General features: G+C 39.1%; 3 protein-coding genes across 4 annotated transcripts; 2 read left to right on the top strand and 1 right to left on the bottom strand.

The window, feature by feature from the left end:
- Positions 1-3,235: 3,235 nt before the first annotated feature.
- Positions 3,236-4,897, top strand: LOC121801180 (probable receptor-like protein kinase At5g24010). The gene has a single exon (XM_042200627.1). The coding sequence runs from the start codon at positions 3,254-3,256 to the stop codon at positions 4,646-4,648; it is 1,395 nt and encodes a 464-aa protein (XP_042056561.1). The 5' UTR covers positions 3,236-3,253; the 3' UTR covers positions 4,649-4,897.
- Positions 4,898-6,790: 1,893 nt separating this feature from the next.
- Positions 6,791-12,191, top strand: LOC121798793 (ferric reduction oxidase 2-like). Of its 2 annotated transcripts, none has more exons than XM_042197984.1 (7): positions 6,791-7,073; positions 7,150-7,249; positions 7,325-7,507; positions 7,894-8,128; positions 10,314-10,641; positions 10,792-11,754; positions 11,838-12,191. In XM_042197984.1, the coding sequence occupies exons 1-7, from the start codon at positions 6,893-6,895 to the stop codon at positions 11,975-11,977; spliced, it is 2,130 nt and encodes a 709-aa protein (XP_042053918.1). In that variant the 5' UTR covers positions 6,791-6,892; the 3' UTR covers positions 11,978-12,191. The 2 variants fall into 2 exon arrangements, with proteins under 2 accessions (XP_042053918.1, XP_042053917.1); XM_042197983.1 differs by having other exon boundaries at positions 6,793-7,073; positions 7,322-7,507.
- A 37-nt stretch (positions 12,192-12,228) lies between these two features.
- Positions 12,229-22,412, bottom strand: LOC121798792 (guanine nucleotide exchange factor subunit RIC1-like). Its single transcript, XM_042197981.1, has 23 exons — positions 22,086-22,412; positions 21,842-21,949; positions 21,028-21,176; positions 20,536-20,617; positions 19,904-20,328; positions 18,539-18,971; positions 18,228-18,451; positions 17,579-17,774; positions 17,278-17,408; positions 17,020-17,194; positions 16,873-16,926; positions 16,421-16,600; positions 15,888-16,000; positions 15,161-15,337; positions 14,898-14,955; positions 14,457-14,516; positions 14,151-14,192; positions 13,928-14,058; positions 13,662-13,797; positions 13,501-13,578; positions 12,957-13,073; positions 12,801-12,863; positions 12,229-12,714 (listed from the first exon to the last, which is right to left on the bottom strand). The coding sequence occupies exons 1-23, from the start codon at positions 22,230-22,232 to the stop codon at positions 12,628-12,630; spliced, it is 3,366 nt and encodes a 1,121-aa protein (XP_042053915.1). The 5' UTR covers positions 22,233-22,412; the 3' UTR covers positions 12,229-12,627.
- Positions 22,413-23,008: the final 596 nt, after the last annotated feature.

The following is a 23,008-nucleotide window of genomic DNA, read 5'->3' as shown; positions in this document are numbered from 1 at the left end:
CAGGCTCGGCCAGGACCGAGACAGCCGGCCGAGGTACCGAGCCAGGCCGAGACGCCGAGCCTTTTTTTCCGAACCTTTTCCGAGCCAAGTGAGCCGTTTGTGCAGTAAGGGTATGCCGGGGGTGTGAGAGTTGTGTGTGTGTCGTGTGCGAGTCGTGTGCGTGTCTTGGGTACGTGGTATGCGTGTCGGGTGCGTGCATGGTGTGTTTCGGACGTGTGTTTCTGTGTGCTTGACTTATAGGATGTTGTTAAGTGTGTGTATGTGTAAGGTGCTAGATATTGAAGTCATCCACATAGAAATCATGCATTGTCGTTTAAACCTCGTCTTCCTGGACTCTAATCGTGTTATTTGTTTATCTTTCAAAAAGGGTGATCTTTTACGAGGAAATTGTGGTTGAAGAAGGAAACTATTTAAAAGTTAAGCATTTGAGGTGGGCTTTCCTATCCTACTATACTGTGGGATCTCTTTATTACGGACTTTGTTCCGGAAATGTTTTTATGGAGGTGAACTGTTTGTCTTGCCAACTGTTTTACTTTGAAACCTATCTGAAGTGGTTTACCACATATGTTTAATCGAATTCGGGTCTGTAGGGCTGCGAACCCTCAGGCTAGTGTACACGAGACCGGGAGCCATCTGAGAGCAAGTTGGCCGGTCAAGTTGACCTGGGGTGTGGCCACGCCCCTTGTCACCCGTTGAATCAGATAGTGTAGGATGGTGGAAATAAGGGTGGAAATATCTGGAAATGACTGCGCAGTCGAATTTGTGAAATATGTTTTAGTGTACTTGGGTTATTTTCTTTACACTTAAAACCCCAAGGTTACACTGTTATGGCATGACAAACTAGGATTTTGGCGTGTGTCCACTGAGTGCATCAAGTACTCAGCCCTGCATGTTGTTTTCTTAATGTGCAGGTTGAGCGGCGATGGGGATGACGGATGTTAAGCAGTTAAGGTCAAAAGGTGTCTCACTTGGTTTCCGGATGGTGTCGTGTCGTCATACTCGACATTATCTACCTCTTGGTCTTTCCGCTGCTTTGTTATCCGATACAATGTTTTTATTTAACTCTGATTACTTTAATTACAGTAATGTCGTCACGGTACAATGTTTTGAAGTGAACTTCCTTCTATTAAATGTTTTGGGTCAAGTATTCTTGTCCTCCCCCTTTCTTCCCCGTTTCTTTATTCCTCCCCTAGTCGCGATCCACCGTGCTTCCTATCCTTAGGAAATGCGGGCGTGACACTTTCGGCGCTATTGCAGCTCCCGGATCGCCCAGCGCACCGCCCAGCGCGAAAATTAAATTTTTTTTTTCCGAAACACTATATATACGCGCTTTGCTCGTCATTTTCATTCGCACCACTTGTTTTAACGAGTACTCTCTCTATCTTTCTTTCTGTTCAAGATCAACAACGGGAAATGGATCTCAACAACGAGCCTAGTTCCGGGAGTAGCGGGTCACAAACTCCGTCGATCCCTGTGGGAAGTGGATGGGGTCAGGTGCCCGGGTACTACAACATGTACCCATGGCAGCAGATGATGCCCGGGGCCCCAATGGGGGGGAGTTCGTCGGGGGGGTTTCCGCCGATATCGGGGTGGGTACTCGGGATGCAGATGATGCCCGGGGGAGCACCGGCGACACAGTGGACTCCGGGGGTCGTACAGGCGACACAGTGGACTCCGGGGGTCGTACCGGCTACACAGGGGACTCCTGGGGGGTCCCCGGCGACGGCGGGGGATGTCTATCGCCCTAGTTTTGATTTTTCGACTGGGTCTTCGCACACATCGACCCAAACACCCTTGGGGTTTGATAGTTTCTCCTTGGATGAGTTGGGGTTTGATACTCTCGGAGCTCCGGAGACTCTAGTTCAGGGGGGGGGCAGTGTCGGGGCGTGGCGCCCCAAAGAAGAAGGGCAAGAAGAAGGTCGGCGAGTCGTCGCAGCCGGGTGAGGAAGAGGTACGGAGGAGGTGGACGGACGACGAGAACGTCGCTCTCAGCAAGGCGTGGGTGAGTGTTTGCGACGATCCTCTCGTTTCGAACGAGCAAAGGATCGTCAACATGTGGGGCAAGATAGCAGTAGCCTACCAGAGATTTTGCCCGGAGGGGAGGCCCCGCAACGGGGAGGATTGCCGGAAGGGCTGGAACCGAATCAGGGCGGCAGTCTCCCGATTTTCGGGTTTGTACTCCAACGCACTCCGCATGATGAGCAGTGGCCAAACGGAGGATGACTGCAGGAGAATAGCGGAGAAAGCCTTCCCAGTGAAGGGTTTATACAAGGACTTCACCTACTGGAACTGCTATCTTGTACTGAGCGAGTCCGAGAAGTTCCGAGTAGGTGTCGACTCTGGCTGGCCGAAGAAGCAACGACTGAACTACACCGGCGATTACAGCGGCAGCAGCGGAGGTTCCCACGACCTCCCCGAGACGACGCAGGAGTTCCCCACGCCGCGTTCGGTCGGTGGCCGACCTCGCCCGATTGGGCGCAGACGCGCTCAGCAGGCGGCGAGAAGTAACGCCGGGGCTTCCCAGGAGGTCCAGTCGGCATCCCCCCTTGGCTAATCCACCCAGGACCTCAAATTCTTCGCTCGCGCCCAAACACGCGCTCAGTTGATCAAGACGATGGCCGAATGGCGGGTGGCGACGGATCCCGTGGAGAAGAGCGTGCTTCAAACCTTGCTCATGAGCCTGCAGGACGAGTTGGAGGCTATACGGAGGGAGACCGGTGGCGGCGGCAGCGGCGTAGGCGGCGGAGGCGACGGCGATGGTGGCGGCGGCGATGGTGGCGACGGAGGCGACGGCGACGGAGGCGACGACGACGGAGACGAGGAGTGAATTGTCACTCTTTTTTATTAATGTATTTTTTTTAAAATTAATGTACTTTTTTTAATTTATTGTACTTTTTTAAATTTTAATAGTATTATTAAACTTTTCCCGTATATGTCTCGTAAATTGAATTCCGTATATTGTGTGATTGTTAATTATGTCATTTTATATAATTGTTATTAGTGATGTGGCTGGGCTATTTATGATGTGGCTAGGCTATGGCTGGGCTATTTATGATGTGGCAGGAGGATTTTTAGTGCTGATGCTGTGGCAGTGGCTGGGCTATTGCTGAGCTATTCCTATCGTGGATGGTCTAACGGAAGTAGTTGGAAAGTTATACTACTACTTATTCTTGTGGGCCCACGCGCTTCTCTAATGTTTTTAACCCACTTTTAATACACCAAATTGGCAAATTCCAAATTGAAGCTCTCTCCAATGGCCACAACCAAAATCCTCTCTCTCTACCACATCTCCCTCCTATCTCTCATCGCGGCCGCCGCCGCCGCTTCCTTCTCTCCAACCGATCACTTCCTCGTCAACTGCGGGTCCAGCGCTGCCCAGACCTTGGATGCCGACCACCGAGTCTTCGCAGGCGACGACCCGCGCTTCCTCGCCTCGACCCAGACGCTCCAGCTCCAGAGCTTAGATCCGCCTTCTCCGCTCTACCGCACCGCTCGAGCCTTCACCCACCCCGCGCATTACGTCTTCCCCATCAGAGATCGCGGCGTTCATCACCTCGTACGCCTCCATTTCCACCCGCTTCGTGACAATCGCTGTGACCTAAGCGAAGCTGAATTCCACGTCATCGCCAACGGATTCCTGTTGCTGCGGAACTTCCGCCCCTCAACCGCCGCCAGTTCCGTGGTAATCAAGGAATTCGCCATCCCGGTCGACTCCGGCGAGTTGAAAATCACGTTTCTGCCCTCCGATAAATCCGGATTCGCGTTTGTGAACGCGATAGAGGTGATAACCGCTCCGATTGACCTAATTGCTGACGTGGCGCAGCTCGTGGACGCCGAGAAAAACGAGAGGATTCATGGATTGCTGAGAAACGGTTTCGAGACTGTGCATAGGGTGAATGTTGGGGGATTCAAAGTGACGCCGTTTAACGATTCCCTGTGGAGGACTTGGATTACAGATGATGAGTTCTTCAATTCGATCGAGGGTTCCGAAACGGTTCACTTTGGGGGCATAATCAAGTACCGAAAGGGCGGGTTAAGCCGAGAAGTGGGGCCGGATAATGTGTACAACACAGCGAGGGTGATTCGGAGCAAAGTTAGCTTGATTCCAAAGGTGAATTTGACATGGTCGTTTCAAATCGAGAAGGGTTACAGTCACATGGTGCGTATGCATTTCTGTGATATAGCAAGTGTCTCCACATACATGTTGTATTTCAATGTGTATGTGAATGGCAACCTAGCATATGAGAATCTGGATTTGTCGCAAAGCACCGATGCGATCCTGGCCTCGCCGTTCTATGCTGACTTCGTGGTGGATGGGGGGAGCTTGGCTGTGAGCGTGGGGCCGTCGAACATGAGCTGGCCGCGGGCAGTTGATGCAATTCTCAACGGGATTGAGATATGGAAGCTGAATAACACGATGGGGAGCTTTGATGGAGAGGTGTGTGCGGATTCCGTGTGGAGGAGCTGGAGGACAGGGCACACTAGTGTTGTGCTTCCATTGATTGCTGCAATATTCTTGTTGCTATCTGCATCGGTGTTTCTGCAGAGGAGAAGGAATGCCTCTGCTTCGACGGGATGGGCTCGTTTGCCTGTTGATGTGTCTGAATCCAATTTGAAGGGTGGCAATCAATTGTCATCAATCAAGTAATATGGGTTGTGTTTGCAGAGTGTGTGGAGTAACTGTTTCATATATCAAGTATATGTGCCAAGCTTTAGGTGTTGTTGTTGTTGTGTTGGTTAAAACATGTAGAAGATTGTACTTCAAATAGGTGCTAGTTTGAATCTGCAACATCTTGTTTTTTTTGTCTTAATATGTATATATACTATTTGGTGACTTCTTGCTTCACCCAACTGTTTGAAGAGTCTCTAGATGTTGTGAAATGCAAGTTATTACATATATCATCTTGTCTTGGTAATTCTTTTACTTGGGATTCGAATCATGTATATTTGGGTGATCTTCCCCTTTTACTTGTCATCTGTTTTTTGTTGTTGTTGTTGTTCTTCTTCTGCTGTCTTGTGACGGCTTTTGACCACCTATGATAATTTACGTTTGATAATTTTGACATGTGCTTTTTATGCCGTTTGATCTGCCATTTTCTATAGATTCTGTCAATTACATCTATGGTATCTAAGTAATCAAACAGAGACATGAATGCTTCAAGAGTTGAAGCATGTTCATAGTATGACTTCTACTAGTTATCCATCTTTTGTGTGAAAATATTACTTTTGCAATTGAGCTTCCCTAATCTATATGGTGACCGGAAAGATGATGTGGTCATTCATATATATGTTGATAGAGATCGATCAAATAACATTGTTTAATGAGCAATTAAACACAGAATTGATCAGATTTTGAGTGTGGTACATTTCAATTTTGAACTCTATTGCACATTAATTAATTAGTCCACATCGACTTTTCGATCACTGCAAGTGCAAATGTATGTATATCAGTATATGCAACAAAACTGTTATGGAGTAGTATTTGGTTACACAATAATCAAATTCTATGTTCAATGAGTTTATGAAAAACTTTGATTTTTAGTTGGGCCGTATCATCATTGGGCCTTCCAGAGGACTATTTTGAATTGGGCATCATCGTGATTGGGCCTTTTCAACCCCGATGCTATTATTTTCTTTCCTTCTATTCAGTGGAATATTGTCATCACTTTTATTTTGTTCTTTATGACGACACGTGTAAGCCCATAATCATTTCTACTCAGTGATGCTAAGTGTCTGTCGGCCAATACCGAGATTAACTGATTGTTCAATACATATAAACATCAATAAGAAAACTAAAACATTAGTAGGTGGTTTGAAACTATTCAAGTAAACTTATGAAAAAGTGGTGGTTGAATATGAACTAATATAAATGATGCATGTCATAGTGACGGAGAGTGGCTTCTCATCCACATCATAACCCATTAATTACATTGTGAGTTACTAATATATATATATATATATATATATAGGTCTTCAAACAGACTTAACTACGTATCAATGTCTTATAGTAGTAAATCGAAACTGCAAACCCATACTTGTGAAGAAAGATCAAATTGGGGGGGGGGGGGTCTTCTTATACACCTTGAACTACAACATCATTGTTTTTATGTTGCCAAGAAATGAAGAAAGGATTAAGCCACCCACATTTGATGTTTGATTGATGCAGACACCATTATTAGCTAGTCAAAATATATAGGTGGAGACACCATGTTCCTTTTCTCAAGGAAAACTCGATTTATACAACTCCCAAACAAGTTTCAAGATTTAAAAGTTTCACCAAACTGTAAAATTTAGTGAATTTCAAGCAGGCACTAATCAGATGACACATATGCTTAAGTCTTTTACTTGCTTCTGGATAGTTGTATTACATTGTCTCAATCATTTCTAATAGTATGAAACAGTAAGAAGTAAAATTTTAAGTATTTTTTTCTACGAAAACTATCATATGGAATGAAGGGGTGTCCTAATGAATTAAGCTTGTAGAACAATATGGAATGGTTAGTAGAGACTTTGACAGAAGAGCTCATTCACTTTCTAATTTAGTAAAAAATGAAGGGCTCTTGATCTTAATAAAAATGTGATTGATCATACGCTTATGCAAATATAAGATGCTAAACAATTCTACATGGTGAAACGGATGATATTTCACTCATTTAGTTACAAAGATACAAATATAGAAATAATGGATTACAATATGAACTTTATATATGTATTCAAGAAGATTGAAAAGTGACAATATATGTGGTCACTAGTCCATTACAAGTTAACACAACCTTTTCAACTCACCAAAGAAAAAAAAAAGTTATATATACACAACCCTCTTGCATTCTCACTTTCCTTCCATATATTGAAACGAACCCGAGTTTGAGTTTGAGAGTTCGTACACTCTAGAATGGCCTCCTCGGGCAAGAGCAATGTCGTTTATGCCGTTAGAACAGCAATTCTGTTGTTGGCTCTGGTGATATTTCTTGGGAATATTATGATGTGGATTATTATGCCAACTGATACTTACTACAATATTTGGGTGCCTCATCTCATGGCTGCTACTAATTCAACCTTCTTTGGAATACAAGGTTTTTATTTGACTTCATTTCATTACATTCCTTGTGTTTTTTTTTCATGATGTTTGATAAATCTCTACCTTGATAGGTCCAATCATGATGGATTTCACATTTCCCATTTTGCTGATTGCTGTTTTGGGATGCTTTTATCTGCATCTTGGGAAGAAGGAAAATGCTGTCACAAAAAGGTATTATTATTAACAAGGTTCATATTTTTGAAGAATCACTAAAAACTGAATGTTGCTTGAAATGAAAAACAGCAGCAAAGCAAGGAGTTTGAAGTTCATGAGGCGACCGATGATTGTTAAGGGGTTTGGGATTGTTACTCTAACAGAAATTGCCCTTTTCAGCATGTTCATAGCTCTCTGTGTTTGGTATTTTGGAGGCTATCTGCGCCATTGGTTTGAGCAAGTTCATCAAAGGTCTTCGTCCAAACATGAAAAAGTGTAAGAACTTTTTTCTTTCCTGTCTAGGAAAAAGCCTCAAACACACTTCTTTCCATCACTACTTCATTAGCTACAACCCTGTTGAGAATTCTGCAGTACCACAAATCCTCAATTGTATCTCTCAGACAACGCGGTTTTTATCCTTAATCTTCGTGACATCTTTCATGTAATGACCATGTTTTTTCTTGTGTCTCTACATGGAATCTTCAACACACACTTTGTTTTCTTTACTTTGTCTCAAGAATCTTGCAAGTCTTCCTCACCTATCAAAAAGCAGCCTTGTTGTTCTATCTTCACAATAAAATTCATCAAAAACACACTTCATTGCTTAATTGACTAACTTTTTTTTTGAAGAATCTCTAAATTTTTTTGGTATTTGTTTGCAGGTGGCAAACTAAGTTGGATAGAGTAGGCATAGTGACAGGAGTGACTGGAAATTTGTGTTTGACATTTTTGTTCTATCCAGTCACAAGAGGTTCATCCATTTTGCCTATGTTGGGATTAACATCTGAGAGAAGCATCAAATACCATATTTGGCTTGGACACTTGGCCATGACACTCTTCACTATTCATGGTTCAATCTACTTTATTTACTGGATCATCACTCACAGATTATCAGAGGTAAATTCATTTTTCTTCTGAATAATGTTTCTATCCTATGCTACTCATGTATTTTATTTTATTACTCTATGTTGGGTTGGTTGTGTTTGTTGATTTCATGAAAAAAAAAGAATAGGCTTATTTCATGTTATACAAAATATGCAAGATGTATTGTGTGTCTAATGATGATACCACACTGGATACGTTATGTGTCTTCTGTGGTATACCAAGAAAGTGGCCAAGTTTACTTTTTTTTATACCTTTAAGTGATTTCATGAAAAGTTGAAGAACTAAGTATAATCATGAAATATTGCCCTTGATTAGAGAATAAACTTTATTTTCAAATAAAACACTTATTTGGACAGTGGCAAATATTGAAGGATAGAGAATGTGACATATAGTGGAGGGAGAGAATTATGATTGTGATGATGCCACTCATAACAAGGTTGGGTTTAAGTTGTGATAAATAGTGTATAAACCACTTACTTATTACATGATCAAATAATAGCATATGAACACTTGGTTTACAAGATTGACAACCACAAAAATCATTTCATCCCTAATTCACTATTATGAGTTTCTTAAGATATTGGTAACATCCCTTTTTTGTTGGGCCGCAATTCATAATTACTTCTTTGTAGCTTTGCTTATTTGTCAATGATTTTAACTTTTATTTCAAAATTACTTGAGTCCACCTAACTTTACTTGCTATGGGGAAACTAAAAGAAATCCAATTATGAACCAACTGAATCATATTAGTGGTCAAGTTGCTATCCAAGTATCTTCATTACCTTTCTGCCTCCCACTATCTCCGTCTTTTAGATATTGATACTACGAAATATTATTTTCATTTCGATATATTTTTCAAAAATAGAAACATTATAGTATTATTTTTTTATTGTAGAAAATCTTTTTTTTCTCTAATAAGATGAGACTTATTTTCTACTAATAATATTTTAATTATTTTTTCTTTTTAACTCTCTTAATTTAACAATCATACATTAAAACTCATACAATTTCAAAAGATTCTATTTTCAAAGACGGGTAGTATTTTTTTTTATTGTTCACATATTCGTATTTTACCAAATTTATAGAAGTGTCAACAGCTCGCTACCCCAACGATACTTCTAAAATGTGAAGCACTACAAAATTCAAAATTTCTAAATATATACTCCTACTCCTATATACCCAAAATAACAATTGTGGCCTCATACATAGGAAGTGAAGTGGGATATTGAAATTCTAGATTTTGAGTGGGCCCACCCCACCACCCACCACCTTCACAATCCAGAAAAATAAGAGGTTCAACCATTTTCGGTTGTTGGTAATGTCAACAACGATGCTTTGTGACAAATAGGAAAAAACAATTTCACACTTGTCAAAATTATATGGCTATGAAATATTCCAATATAGTACTACTCGTTTTATCACAAAATCCTTCAAACTGAGGTATTTCAATCATTTACACTAAAAGTTGAAAATTATTGATGTCATGATGACACAATTGTTATGTCATGTTTTGAGAGGAATATCAAATTTGGAATAGTGTCTTATCTTCACTTTTAATTTTCGACCACAAACACTATCTACGGAATATTGTAAATAAAGAGTAGATAATACTTATAACCCTCTTCTAGAACCCTAATAAGGCGTTAAAATCTTTTTCACCATATTTTATAGCTAAAGTTATCAATATAACCTTTTTTTTGAAGTTAGCAATATCCTTATTTACATTTGGTAACACAAAACCACTTTCATCCTTTTTCTTGATATCCACTTTTGTAAGGTTTACAATACCTTTTTCTTTTCAATTATATTTTCATACTGAATTATGCTGTACTATTATTTCTCATCTTTTAGTTAATTCATTATTAGAATTGATCATTTCATCATTTCAGAAATTAACATTGTTATTACTTTTAATTTCTGATCTTAGTTAGTAAAAGCTAATTAGGATTATTGTGTTATAAATAATTTTTATTTATGTAACAATTATTAAAATATTAAAATAAGAGTGTTACCCATTTAATCGCAGAGTAATTAAACTACATTAGGAAACAATTCAGTGCTAGGTTAAGTATGCCTCTAAAAAATTTACCAACCTTAACCTTGCATAAAAAACTAAAAAAATAAAAACACCCGACCTTTTATAAATGTTTATTTTTTCTTATTCTAATATTCATGTTTTTTGAATCTTAATATTTAGGCGCTGAAATGGGGTGACAACTACGTATCAAACATAGCAGGAGAGATCTCACTCTTATGTGGATTGGTGATGTGGATTACATCTTACCCTAAAATCAGAAGAAAAATGTTTGAGCTCTTTCTCTACACTCACTACCTCTACATTTTCTTCATGATTTTCTTCATCTTGCACATTGGCATTGGCTTTGCTTGCATTATGCTCCCTGGTTTCTATCTCTTTGTTATGGATCGATATTTGAGGTTCTTACAATCACGAAACAAAGCTAGACTTGTCTCCGCACGACTTCTCTCTTGCAACACAGTCGAACTCAACTTTTCCAAAAGTCCAGGTACATTTACTATATGTATGAACTCTGTGTTATCTAACAATTACCTTTCATGTTTTGGTTCTGCGTTCTGCATTGATCAAAATCCTATCAATATACTTAAATATTTCGATGGATTGATCCAACGTCTCATATTTCCCGGTTCTATGACAGGTTTGAGCTACAATCCAACTAGTACTATTTTCATAAATGTGCCATCCATCTCTAAGCTTCAATGGCATCCTTTCACCATCATCTCAAATAGCAACTTGGAGCCACAAAAGCTAAGTGTATTGATTAAATGTGAAGGCAATTGGACTAGAAGCCTCTATGACATGCTCTCTTCCCCTTCTCCTCTCCATCGCCTTGAGGTGGCCGTGGAGGGGCCGTATGGCCCAGCCGCCACTCATTTCCTAAGGCACGACACGCTAGTGATGATCAGTGGAGGGAGTGGCATCACTCCATTCATCTCCATAATCCGAGAGCTCATCTTCCTCAACTCCACACTAAAATGCAAAACCCCCAAGATCATTCTCATCTCCGCGTTCAAGAACTCATCACATCTATCCATATTAGACCTAATCCTCCCAACTCATTCCTCTCACACTCCCACCTCCAATTCTTGCAACCTCGACCTACAAGTCGAGGCCTACGTAACCAGGGAGAAAGGGCAACACAAAGACCAAATGGCAAAACCTCGTACACTTTGGTTCAAGCCAGAGGCGTGTGACATGCCCATAACACCCGCTCTAGGCCCCAACAGTTGGCTGTGCCTTGCTGCGATAATATCATCGTCTTTCGCCATCTACCTCATGCTGCTCGGGGTCTTCACTCAGTATATAGTCTACCCCATTGATCAAAACACCAACATGCTCTATTCCTACACCAAGAAAGGATCTGCGAGTATGATGTTCCTCTGCTTCTCTGTGGTTGTGGCAGCCAGCACTGTGTTTCTGTGGAACAAGAAACGCAATGCAGAAGAGGCCAAGCAAGTTCAAGACATTGATGACTCTGGGACTAGTGGATCAACATCCAATTCGTCGTTTGATCAAGATGATTTGGAGATGGAGAGCCTTCCACTGCAGTCGATAATCAAATCTGTCAATGTGCATTATGGTCAGAGGCCTAACCTCAGGAGTAAGTGAAAGGTTCACAACAACAGCACACTTACACAAACATACACACACAAAGTCATTTTACTTATGTGATTATCATTGTAGGGATTTTGCTGGAGATTAAAGAATCAAGAGTTGGAGCACTTGTTAGTGGGCCCAAGAAGATGAGAGAGGAAGTTGCAGCCATATGTTCATCTGGGCAGGCAGACAATCTTGAGTTTGAATCCTTCAGCTTCACTTGGTGAATGTGTTATAAACTTATAATGGATCACAATGTAATGTGGATAGATTATGGTTAATAATATTAGTGGTAATGTGTTTGAGAACCGCATGTATTGATTTTGTCTATGACGAACTGCTTGAATAAATAAAAGCAGCTATGGCCGTTTGTGTAGAATAGTTTAAAGTGTTGTATGGTTGGTTTTTGTTTTTCCAATAGTTGAGTAAGTATTTCTGTCATTTCGGTTGGCTTAATTTTTATGCTTTGATAAATATATAATGAAATCGAAAATATATACTATGGATTTCAACAAATATTCTTTTACATTCAATAATATCCCACACAGAGAACTTTTCTCATCGCAAACTTGCAGTTCTTAAATCTGGAACTTGATACAAATTGTTTTGTACATCCTACTTAATAGCCGGCTATCTTTCTCTATCTAGCTCTCTCCCCCTCTAGAAGAGGAAGGAAGAAGTAAATACATAAGTATTAAAAATAAAAAAAAAAAGACGAGAAGCTTTATTTTATGCACATGCATTGTTTACTTAACTTCTGCAAAGATGAAACAGCATACATATTCATTGATCTTCTGAAAGGTTTTTGACCGCGCTATGCGAGGCGTTGCAAAACTGTGTCAAACCAAATCCATGGGGTTTTAGATGACCAATTAGCTCATGTACCTTCAGAGTTAGCAGTTGACGAAAGCCTTCCGTCCAGCTCTTCCAACAAGTCGTGGTATTCAGCAAAAGCTTCATGTGCCTAAAACATCATTGCATGTAGCAAATGCACGATAAGTATAACGAGGATTAGGCGCTCCAGTCGACATATGTGAACTGAGACCTTACCTGTATTGTCTGGCTGTATGCTTTCCACAACTGCAAATTATGCCTAAACAAATCGTAGAGAACCTGACGACAAGGAAGTGAAAGGTGTCAACCAACATGAGTGAGGAAGTTACCAGAAATGGCATTCTTGTGATTTTAGAAAAATGTTGGCCAGACCTCTGAGCGCCTCAATAATGTGGCCAAGACCACAATCCATTCTTTAAATTTGACTGAGCACATATTTGCCAAGAGGAATTCTGCATCCAAGCGACTTTGCAACGTTCCCATATGCAGCTACATGAGAGAGCAATAATAAGGTGGTGAATAATACAAGTATACCAAGGTACTTCAATATATTGGACTATTCAGTTGTAGTCATTTGTTAACCTATGCATGCACATGCATCCACAAGAATCCAACAACAAACATCAAGCAACTTGCATAAAAAGCTAGGTTGAGTATTTGCACTATCAACTTAATCTTATGCAGTAACAATCAAATTATATTACAAAATGACCACAAAGGGAAAAGCCTGATCAACCCATTTCCAAGAATTTAGAGAACTATGATATAAGTATTGTGTGTCAACCAGAACAGAAGGAGATTAGGCAAGATGTTGGAGAGCCAGTATTTGAATTTGCACTAGGAAAGACTTAAGAAATTCATAAGAGATGAAAAGCATTTAAAATTCTAAGTCAAGAGTGCTCTACAAATTGGTTACCTTCTGCCCAATCATTTCAAGCCCTGAAGCAAAGTCCTCCAGACGAGCACTTCCATATCTTTCTCGTTGAAGATAATCCTGTAATAATTCTATCACGTTATATATCTCTAAGGTTGATGATAGGATCCTTCTGACTTCTGACAAAATAAGAGGAAGCATACCACTAGATCAAATTGTGTGCCTTTGACAAATGTAACAAGCTCTGAAAGCTCCTTCCCAGACATCAAATAGCTGGCATGGCTTTCCAGAATATTTTTTACAGAAGCAATATGTGCACTTGGCTCTTTTGATGAGGGGCTGCCATTCATTAAATGAAAAGGAAGAAGTACATAGGAATCAATGAGGCTGATCAAGCCAGACTGGTGGAATAATTAATAAAACACCTAATTTATTCATTAAAAACGACAAATTAATTACCCAGCTTTACCTTTTTGCATCATTTGATTGCTTTCGGAAACTGGAAGGGAACAGAAAATATCCTAAGAGTCTTGGAGAATCTCTCTCAGAATCCGTACTGGAATGTTCATATTCTCTTCCAGATCTAAGTAGAAACCTCACCTAAAAGAATAGGGTTAAGCATTAAATTAAATTAGAGGGGAAAAAAGGAGTCCATCTTTTAAGAAATCAAACAAGGTTATGCAGACACTTACCAGCTCTCCAGCCAGTTCATACAAAGCCTCGTTAAGTGTAGCCTAAACAATGGATAAGTCCTCATCAGAATGTATTGAATACAACTAAAGAGGGAGAAATAAGGTACACTCTAGTATAGTATCGCAAGAAATGATACACAAGAAATCAGCCACGAAGTATGAGCAAAGCACGTCATATAGCAATATTCAATTATCTAAAAGGATTGGAGCACATGTAATTTATTTTAGTTGATTAGTTCAACAATATATAAAGCATAGCAACCATGTGCTTAATCTTTTTGGGTGACTAAAACAAAATATAATCACCTGTAGTAAATTCAAGGCGCAACATTGACTCACTGCAGGACCTTCAAGCTTAGCAATGACCTGTACCAACAGAAGCAAGCGAGGTTTCAATCAGCACAATACAATCATTCTTCGACACCATATCTAAAGGTGAGGATGACACGCCAAAAATATCCGCATGCAATGCGCAGAACTAAAAAATAACCAAGAATATGCAAAATCACTTAATAGTTATGGCGACGTGCGAGAATTATTTGTACCATAAATACTGCATGTGGTCTATCGTACACTAAGAAGTAAAATATTCTTCTAATAACTCCAGCAGGGTAACTGGTGGTGACAGGAAGACCCAAAGCATGAAATCTTTTGTTTAACAAACAAGGGAAAACAAAAATGATGCGAGGTAATCAGAATAATAACAAAATGCAAAAAGAAAACAGAAGGTAACTAAAAGGTACTTACAAGTATATAGCATGCTGCAGTGCGGTACCATCTTTGCTGAACGCATTCGTCAAACAACCTAAAAGTAAAATACTTCATTCTCAATGACCAAATGTACACAGACTTCTCTAGGAACAACTAACATCTCTGAATTTCACAACTTCTAGTACTCTCCACAATGATAATTTCAACAGGGTTCAATATGAAATAAAATAGTCAAAAAATCCACTGGCAAACAAGTTTCTGCAATATTATAAGCAAAATCATAAAATTGAGTATCATACTCAGTTGATCTGCCTGCAGCAGAAAACAGATCAGCCCAATGTCGACCATCAGTCTTTCGTGCTACACTGACAACAACATCATAATATTCAGGGAAGTTTCTTATCAAATCACAGCTCTTTTCCAGAAGAGAGGGAGCGTGATTAGCTACAGCACCCTGATTTTTGCTTGAATATTGCCTGCAGAAAAAAGGCAGCATATATTTAGAACTGCATATTGATTGAACTAATTAGGTTACAGGGCTTATGATTTCTCAAGCAGTGCAACGGTGAACTTTATACAGGTTCCTTAGATAATTTTCTTTTGTGTGCTTGTAAGTTGTATCAGTGGTAATGTATTTACAAGATAATAAAAAAATGAACAGAGAAGAAAGCCATGATTAAAAAATCAGCTTTGCAAGATTCTTATGTTTTTTTCGTTACTAAACCAGAAAGGGCAGTGAAGCAAGATACCAGCAGACTGGCCGATCTAGATATCCAAAATACACATTCTTAAACTCAGCCTATATGATGAATCTAACTACCCCCAGACTTCATATTCAGATTATCGCAGAAGGTATTAGATTAAATATCATATTTAATAACAAGATGAACAAACACACAGCGTCACAGACACATATATATACAAAGCTTCTGATTCTTTCCTGGACAGAAGAAGCCCAACTTAGGTGCATTCGGAATAGTTTGTTGTGAAAACAATATGAAAGGACAGAATATCTAGATGAGTTACCTGGAAATTTCGGCATCAAAAACTGTAAATAGAAGCCATTCCAGGCAATGAGAAAAATGTGGCTTCTCTGCTGATATTTGGGCAAGGCGTAGAGCTTCTTCCCTCTTGTCCCTCTGCAGTAAAACGCATAAACCTTTTGATATAGAGCTATGTGACATGCAGGAACTGCTCCTAATTTTTCAGGAAAAGAAGTTTTATTCACAGAAACAATAGTTTCAAACCAAGACTAAGAAGAACGAGTTTAAACACCATAGGGCCAATACATCAATGAAGAAACAAATGTCCAGCTCCTCTGCAACAAAAGTCTTCAACAACGTTCAGTTCGATGCATGCTAATTCTTTTATTGAGTGATGTTGAGCTTGTGTAAGTAAAAAAACTACCACGATTGTTCAATAAGATCACATTGTGTCTCTCATGTTCTCATGTTAGAGTGATACATCAAAAATGAAGTGTTTCAGAGATTAACTGGCCTAGTTCTATGTCATTGAAGAAAATCCTAATTATTGAGAGCCAACATTGCTCGCTTATTTACCTGAAGAAGATGGCGAAGTAGACAGTGTAATATGGTTTGAGCTTGAGGAGATGGCTCAAAACATGGGAACTCTGTACATGCTGAAAACGACATTCTCTGGGAAACACCAACTACGACACCAGCATCTGGAAGTAGACCTAGAGGATATACCTCACGATCAAATTCCAGCTCCGGGTCCAACTAGTATCATGCCAAACAACATATTTTAGGTGAGATGAACAAAATGATAATGTAGAACTTTAAGCACTTGCTATAGCTGAAAGTTGTTACTACTAAACGCCCAAGACCAATTAAACATGACTAGGGCATAACTGACGTATATCAAAAGTGAACCACCAATAGATGCTCAAAACCTTTTTACATGCTCGGTAGTTGAGCGCCAAGAGTTTAATGGATGATCCAACGTATACGTGCAGGAAATAAGTGACTGAAGAACTTTTAGGCACAATTACCTGTAAAAAGTCTTCCTGTTTAAATGGATCAGCACCTAGAGATGGATACCATACCTGCAGGTGAGCTTCTAGAAAAATAAGCAACAGAAATATCAAGTAGAATGCAAAAGGTTTACTAAGAGGCCTAATGCCTGCAGAAACCAGAACCTGCATCCCTCGATGGCCATAGTCTAACCAGGAAACTTCCTCAATTAAGTTAGTTTTCTCCCCCAACTGCCCACAGGTAACCCAAAATAACTCTACGGAGTGAGTGAGTTCTCTTTCTCGGCCATCATCCAAATCAAGTAGTGAAAGGTCCCCATTCACCCGCAGTATTAAACACCTAAAGGAGCATACGACCATTCATCAGGAAACCGCAAGAAACTAAAGTGTCAAGAAATAGAAGGATAAAGAATAAGCACATACTTAGAAGGCTCATGGGTTGATGATATATCACTTCTTGACATGTCGTCATGTGGAAGCTGATCAGGAATAAAATGAATTGCAGCAGGATGGCTCTTCACAGTCATGATTGAAAGTTCTCGTACTGTAGAAAGCTGTTTGTCATTTTATCACTTAAAAAATGTATGAAGAATATAATACTATCACTATACTGTCATTTGAGAGAAGTCTTGTTTTATTGACACTGACTGAACTATAATTGTTTTTGTCAGGCAACATATTTTAACAACTTTTCAAGAAAATCCTTTTTGAAGCATCTAATTACCTGTAAATCTGGAGAGCTAGAAGGTGATAATTCACCAGTTATTTTCACATGGTATATATGAACATCAAATGGGCGATAAGTGACAAGCAAATAATCTTGATATACATCCATGACCATTGGTTTTGTAAGCAATGGCTTCCGGCAAAGTAGAGAACTTTGATCGAGGTGATATCTAGGGTAGAAAAGCAATTCATACCTAAAATCACAAATAGTTGTGATAAAACCACATGTCAATAGATAACATTTATCAGAAAGTGACAGAACAAGTTACACTGGAAACATGAAAAGAAAAAGATTGACTCCAACTGCCAGATAAGTTACAGACCACATAATGCAGTTGATTTTTTCTTAGATTAAAAAATTTTGTATAACAAATTTCTCGTAAGATGCACTTTCATAAGAACCCAGTAGAAATGAAACACCACATTCTAATATGACTAGCAGACACAAACCAAAATGGATGACACAAGCATAAAAAAGGCAATGCTCCATTGACCTTTTTAACAACACTAGGATCATTGAAGTTGACTTAGTAGTAGTGTTCAAAACAAGAAATTAGAAATGAATTTTGGGGACTAGTGGTTTGTTTTAAAACAACAAGAAGAATCCCTCAACTCATGTGAACTTATAAATGTAAAAGATTTCTCACGTGTCAGAAGATTCCAGATAATTGCAGACAACAACAATTTTTCCCAGCCATAACAATCCCCTGCATTGAATTTGTTGTTCCTGAGTAACGTCTCCAAACACTCTCCACCTCTTTAGTCGTATGTCGTATAAGATTAAACCATGAAGCCCAGCAACAGCCAGATACATTCCATCCTTACTAGCAGCAACATAAAGAATAGGCCAGTTTTGCAAAATATAAGATACCTGGCACATCCCATAGTCAATCAGAACATCTTACAGTAAAGGTAGGGTGGAATCCCAAAAGCAAAAATTAAACAAAGTATACATAACTGGAAGATTGAGGTGCAAGATCTTAAGTTCATCAGTATCTTCAGACTGTACAATAAGCAAGCGGTCTTCACCATAAATAACTTGGCGCACATAGGTTGTGCCAGAAACACCCCTATTTAGGCAGCATTTTCCAAAAGAAAATGCAATAATTCTCTCTGAAGATCCTTCTTCGATAGCATAAAGTTTATATCCATGTTCGTCCCAGTGCATCAGCGATGTGCCCCCCATCATGGGCTCATACTTGAAATCCCCAGTTGGCTTCACCACAGGAGAAGATACAGAACTCAAACCTATCTGGCGGATTGTAGACATCAAACGACAGCCTGAGACAGACCAAACAGTAAGTCCCCTTAACCTCCATCCGACTGCGAAAGCAGAGTTATCAGGTGTCCAAACAATACAATTGACAGGGCCAGTATCTTCCACAGAATATCTGTGATAAATCCACAAAGAATGCATTCAGTTCATGATGATTACAAGGAGACAAAAATCTAAATCAAATGCACAGAATAAACTGAACTTGGGAAACAATAGCAAAAAAATTGCAGCCATACAAATTTATACCCAGATTAAGCCAGGAAATATCCCAATATTTTATACTTTCAGATGAGATGATTGCTGAATTTTCCTCTTCATGATCTTTAAATAAAAGATATGAATCAAAAAGTTATCCTCACAAAATGTAAATAGTGACTAATATTCAGTACCCCTTAGTCCCTTATTCGTAGTTGTTTTCACTTTTCAATATTATCCATATTCAACTACTTACAGACATGATTCCTAGTAGGAAGCAAAAAAAACACCACCACGGGTCCAGACAATTACATTAAACTAAGTTGGTTCCCCATTTATTTACCCCATGGTGACTCGAACCCCCGACCTATTGGTTGGAGGGGATGAGACTTACCGACTAAGTTGCACTTCATCAATAACAATTACATTGAATTCCTAGTACATGTATGTATAAACTTCCTTCCCCCTTAAGGGGTGGCGAATGCAAGTTTAGTACTCCCTCCGTTCCATAGTAATGGAGGCATTTTTTTCCGACACAGAGATTAAGAAAAATTGTGTTAAGTGGGTTAAGTAAAGAAAGAATAAAGTAGGAAATGAAAAAGGTAGAAAGATGAAGACAGAATAAAGTAAGAGAGAGTAAAGTAAGTGAGAAGAAATGAGTTGACTTTTACTAAAAAGGGAAATGACTCCACTACTATGGAACGTACCAAAATGGCAAAATGACTCCACTACTATGGAACGGAGGGGTATGTACTATGTAGTCAAAAGGCTTCTTAAAAAAGGAAGAGACATGGTGTGTCATCAACATGACTATTTCCACTTTACAAGTTTCACAGAATTTATAAGGCTTACCCCCAATCATGCAATGACACGGAGCGAATAAGTGATGCAGAATCTGCAAGGTCATACAACTCAACAGCACCTTTTTGAGTCCCAACAGCAAGAATCTGTTGATCTGGTGCCACTGATGCACATACAGCTTCCCTTGAAGCAAATCGCTTTTCAACTATGACAGATTCTGCATGTTTTAGACCCCTCTTGCTCACAGAACACTGAATCAGCTCCCCGTCAGAAAACAGCACAAAAAGTGGCCGCAAAGGAAAGGAAAATTCAAGGTGGAGAATTCCAGAAGTCTGAGGCATGACATGGTTCATGTGGTTGGGACCATCACCCATTTGAACTCCTCTGGCAGTTGAACCATTGCTATAGTGATTGGATAATTTATTCGCACCACTACCATCATTTGGTAACATATCAAGGAAAAAGGCACCACAGAACTGTACAAAGATCAAGAAAGTTGTTTACATCTCTCAATCCATCCAATTAAGGTAGTAGTAAAACTTTTGGCAACAACTGAACAAGCAAGTATATCCTTAATGCCACAAATGTTGTTAAATGCTTCAACTATCCAGTGAAACATGATGAATTGAGGATATTTCTACATAGTTTTGTTGAAAAAAGGTCCCAAGCCAAAATGCACATACCTCACCCTTCCAAGATATGTTATACAGTGATCCATCAGATAGCCCAATCAGCATGTGTTTGTTGTCACAAACAAAGTTGCTCCTGTAATACAAGTATTAAAGACTCGATATCATTCTAGATTAAGAACTATGTCAAACTGAGAGTGACCCAAAAGTCAAGCATGGCCAAGTGCTTCTGTGAGTATGGCTTCATTGGTTAAGCCGGCATGCTTCACTGCTGAACACAATAAAACTTCTTAACTTTATTCTATTAAATGCAAATGCAGAAATCGCATGTAACTAACAGAAATTTTATTATAAACTTCTATCAGTAGGACACGTAAGTAAAGAATTAAAAAGCACGAAGTTCCTCTCAATCATAAATGCAACCAAATATTTGTCATCCGAAACTCCGTGCTAGAAGAATCATGAAATGATTTGAGAAAAAGCAATATAATGCAGGCAATTAAGCCATTGACTCGGTAGAATAAATAAGACATGATACTTGCTTACATTGTCAAATTCTTGTTTGCAAATGGGACTTGCTCACTGAGAACTAAGGATATGTTTGAGAGAAATAAATCAGTTGGTTGCTTCCCGCCCACATATATTTTTTTTTCCGTCATTTGAACCTTAAAAATGTGAAGATAAAAGGATGATGTCTGCAAAACAGTGGCAGAATCAGATGATTAATAGGCAACAACAAGATTAACCATTTACTAAATTAAGTGCATTATGTAAGTAACTTAGTAGAAGAAAACTAGAGATGCCATATTTAAAACATATCTTCCCATGAATAAAGTTGGTGCCGCATCATTTACAGAGGATAACCATGAACAAGCTTGTACACCGCACACATATCATACCCATTCAAACTACATATTTGACATAAAACCAAATTCTTCGTTAACAAATAACTATAACTATTTTTTCTCTCGGTCTAGCAAACATGATATTACTGACACACAAAAATGTATATCAGATTATCAGTTACTTGACACTATATTCTTTGCTACAATAACTACCAGTCACGACATGAAATAGCTAGTGTAATGCATTGGAGTACTAGCTACTCCTCCAGTTTAAAGATAAAATTCTAACTACTAAGTAAGAGTATAATTTACTTTCCCGCAATATTTCAGAACAACTTATGATTTTAAAATGGAATTGCATGTTGCATGGTAACCAATTTATGCTAGAGCAAATATGTGGTATTACACGATTCGGAATAAGCATAAACTGTATCAGTTCGGAACGGGACAATGTATCAAGCAAAAAGTAAATGTCACTGGAATGCTTGCACTTTATTCAGTACTTCAATGCTTACAAGAACAGCAATGAGCTTAGTATCAGGGCTCCAAACTGCCCGCAAATTCTCCCCCTCTCTTTGAATTGAATCCACATCTCTCTTGTACTTCCCCAGCCTCACTCTGTGCTGTAAACAGAATCAAAACGAAAAGAGCAAGAATATAAACAACAAAACAAACAGGTCCTAAAAACCAAATTGAGCACAGAAAACGCGAAATTCACAATTCCACCAAAAAATCAGCAATGTCATTGAGCAAATGTACCTGAGAAGACGTCCAGAGCTCGATGTGAGTGGGCGCCACAATAAGGATCAAACTATTTACAACTTTAAAATACACGATCTGCTGCGTAGAAGGACAGTTGGGCAATTCGAGAGGGATGACCTGCGGCCATCCATATGCCATATACATCTTCGAGAATTCGCGCGCGGATAGATAGAGAGAGAATGACTTTCAGAGCGAGGAATTCATGGAGTGTAGAGAGAGAAACCTAGGGTTCTGAATCGGATCGGAAGATTTGCGTTGTTGAGAGTGTGATGCAAACCATTTCTCAGGTGGAAGAAGATCTGAGAGATTTTCAAAGAACGAATGCAGGTCCCGATAAATTTGGTTATTATGGGTTAATTACGCTCACCTTTTAAAATTAGGGGTTAATTTTGCTAACTTTTTAGAATATGGGATCGAGGCGTGCGTATTTTTCAGAAAAAGGGATTTCTAATTTTTTATCTTTTTCTATTCTTTTTTCCTATTATTTATTTCCCATCATTTATAAGTGGACTAAACTACCATTTTCATATTTTCACCTAAACTCTAATAAATTAGCCGATCATTTACGAGATTTGTCAATCTTTTGAATATCTTCTCTTTTAATCTTTTCCATATACAATGATATAATAATATTAAAATACTCCATCCGTCCCGGGTTACTTGCTCATTTCCTTTTCGGCTCGGAGATTAAGGAATGAGTGTATAGGAAAGTAAAAAATGACGGCTGTAGGTGAAATTTTTTACTAAAAATGGAAAGAGTGCAAGTAACTTGGGACGCCCAAAAAGGAAATAAGTGCGAGTAGTGCGGGACGGAGGAAGTATTAATTTGAATATCTTCTCTTTTCCATATTGTCTTTGTGCGTGAACTATTCTAGTGTCTATTAAATAACAATTTTTTAAATCTTTTCCATATACAATGA

Source organism: Salvia splendens, chromosome 4 (genome assembly GCF_004379255.2).
Source record: "Salvia splendens isolate huo1 chromosome 4, SspV2, whole genome shotgun sequence".
In the NCBI taxonomy this organism is placed as follows: Eukaryota; Viridiplantae; Streptophyta; class Magnoliopsida; order Lamiales; family Lamiaceae; genus Salvia; species Salvia splendens.
This window is presented reverse-complemented; position numbering and strand designations above follow the sequence as displayed.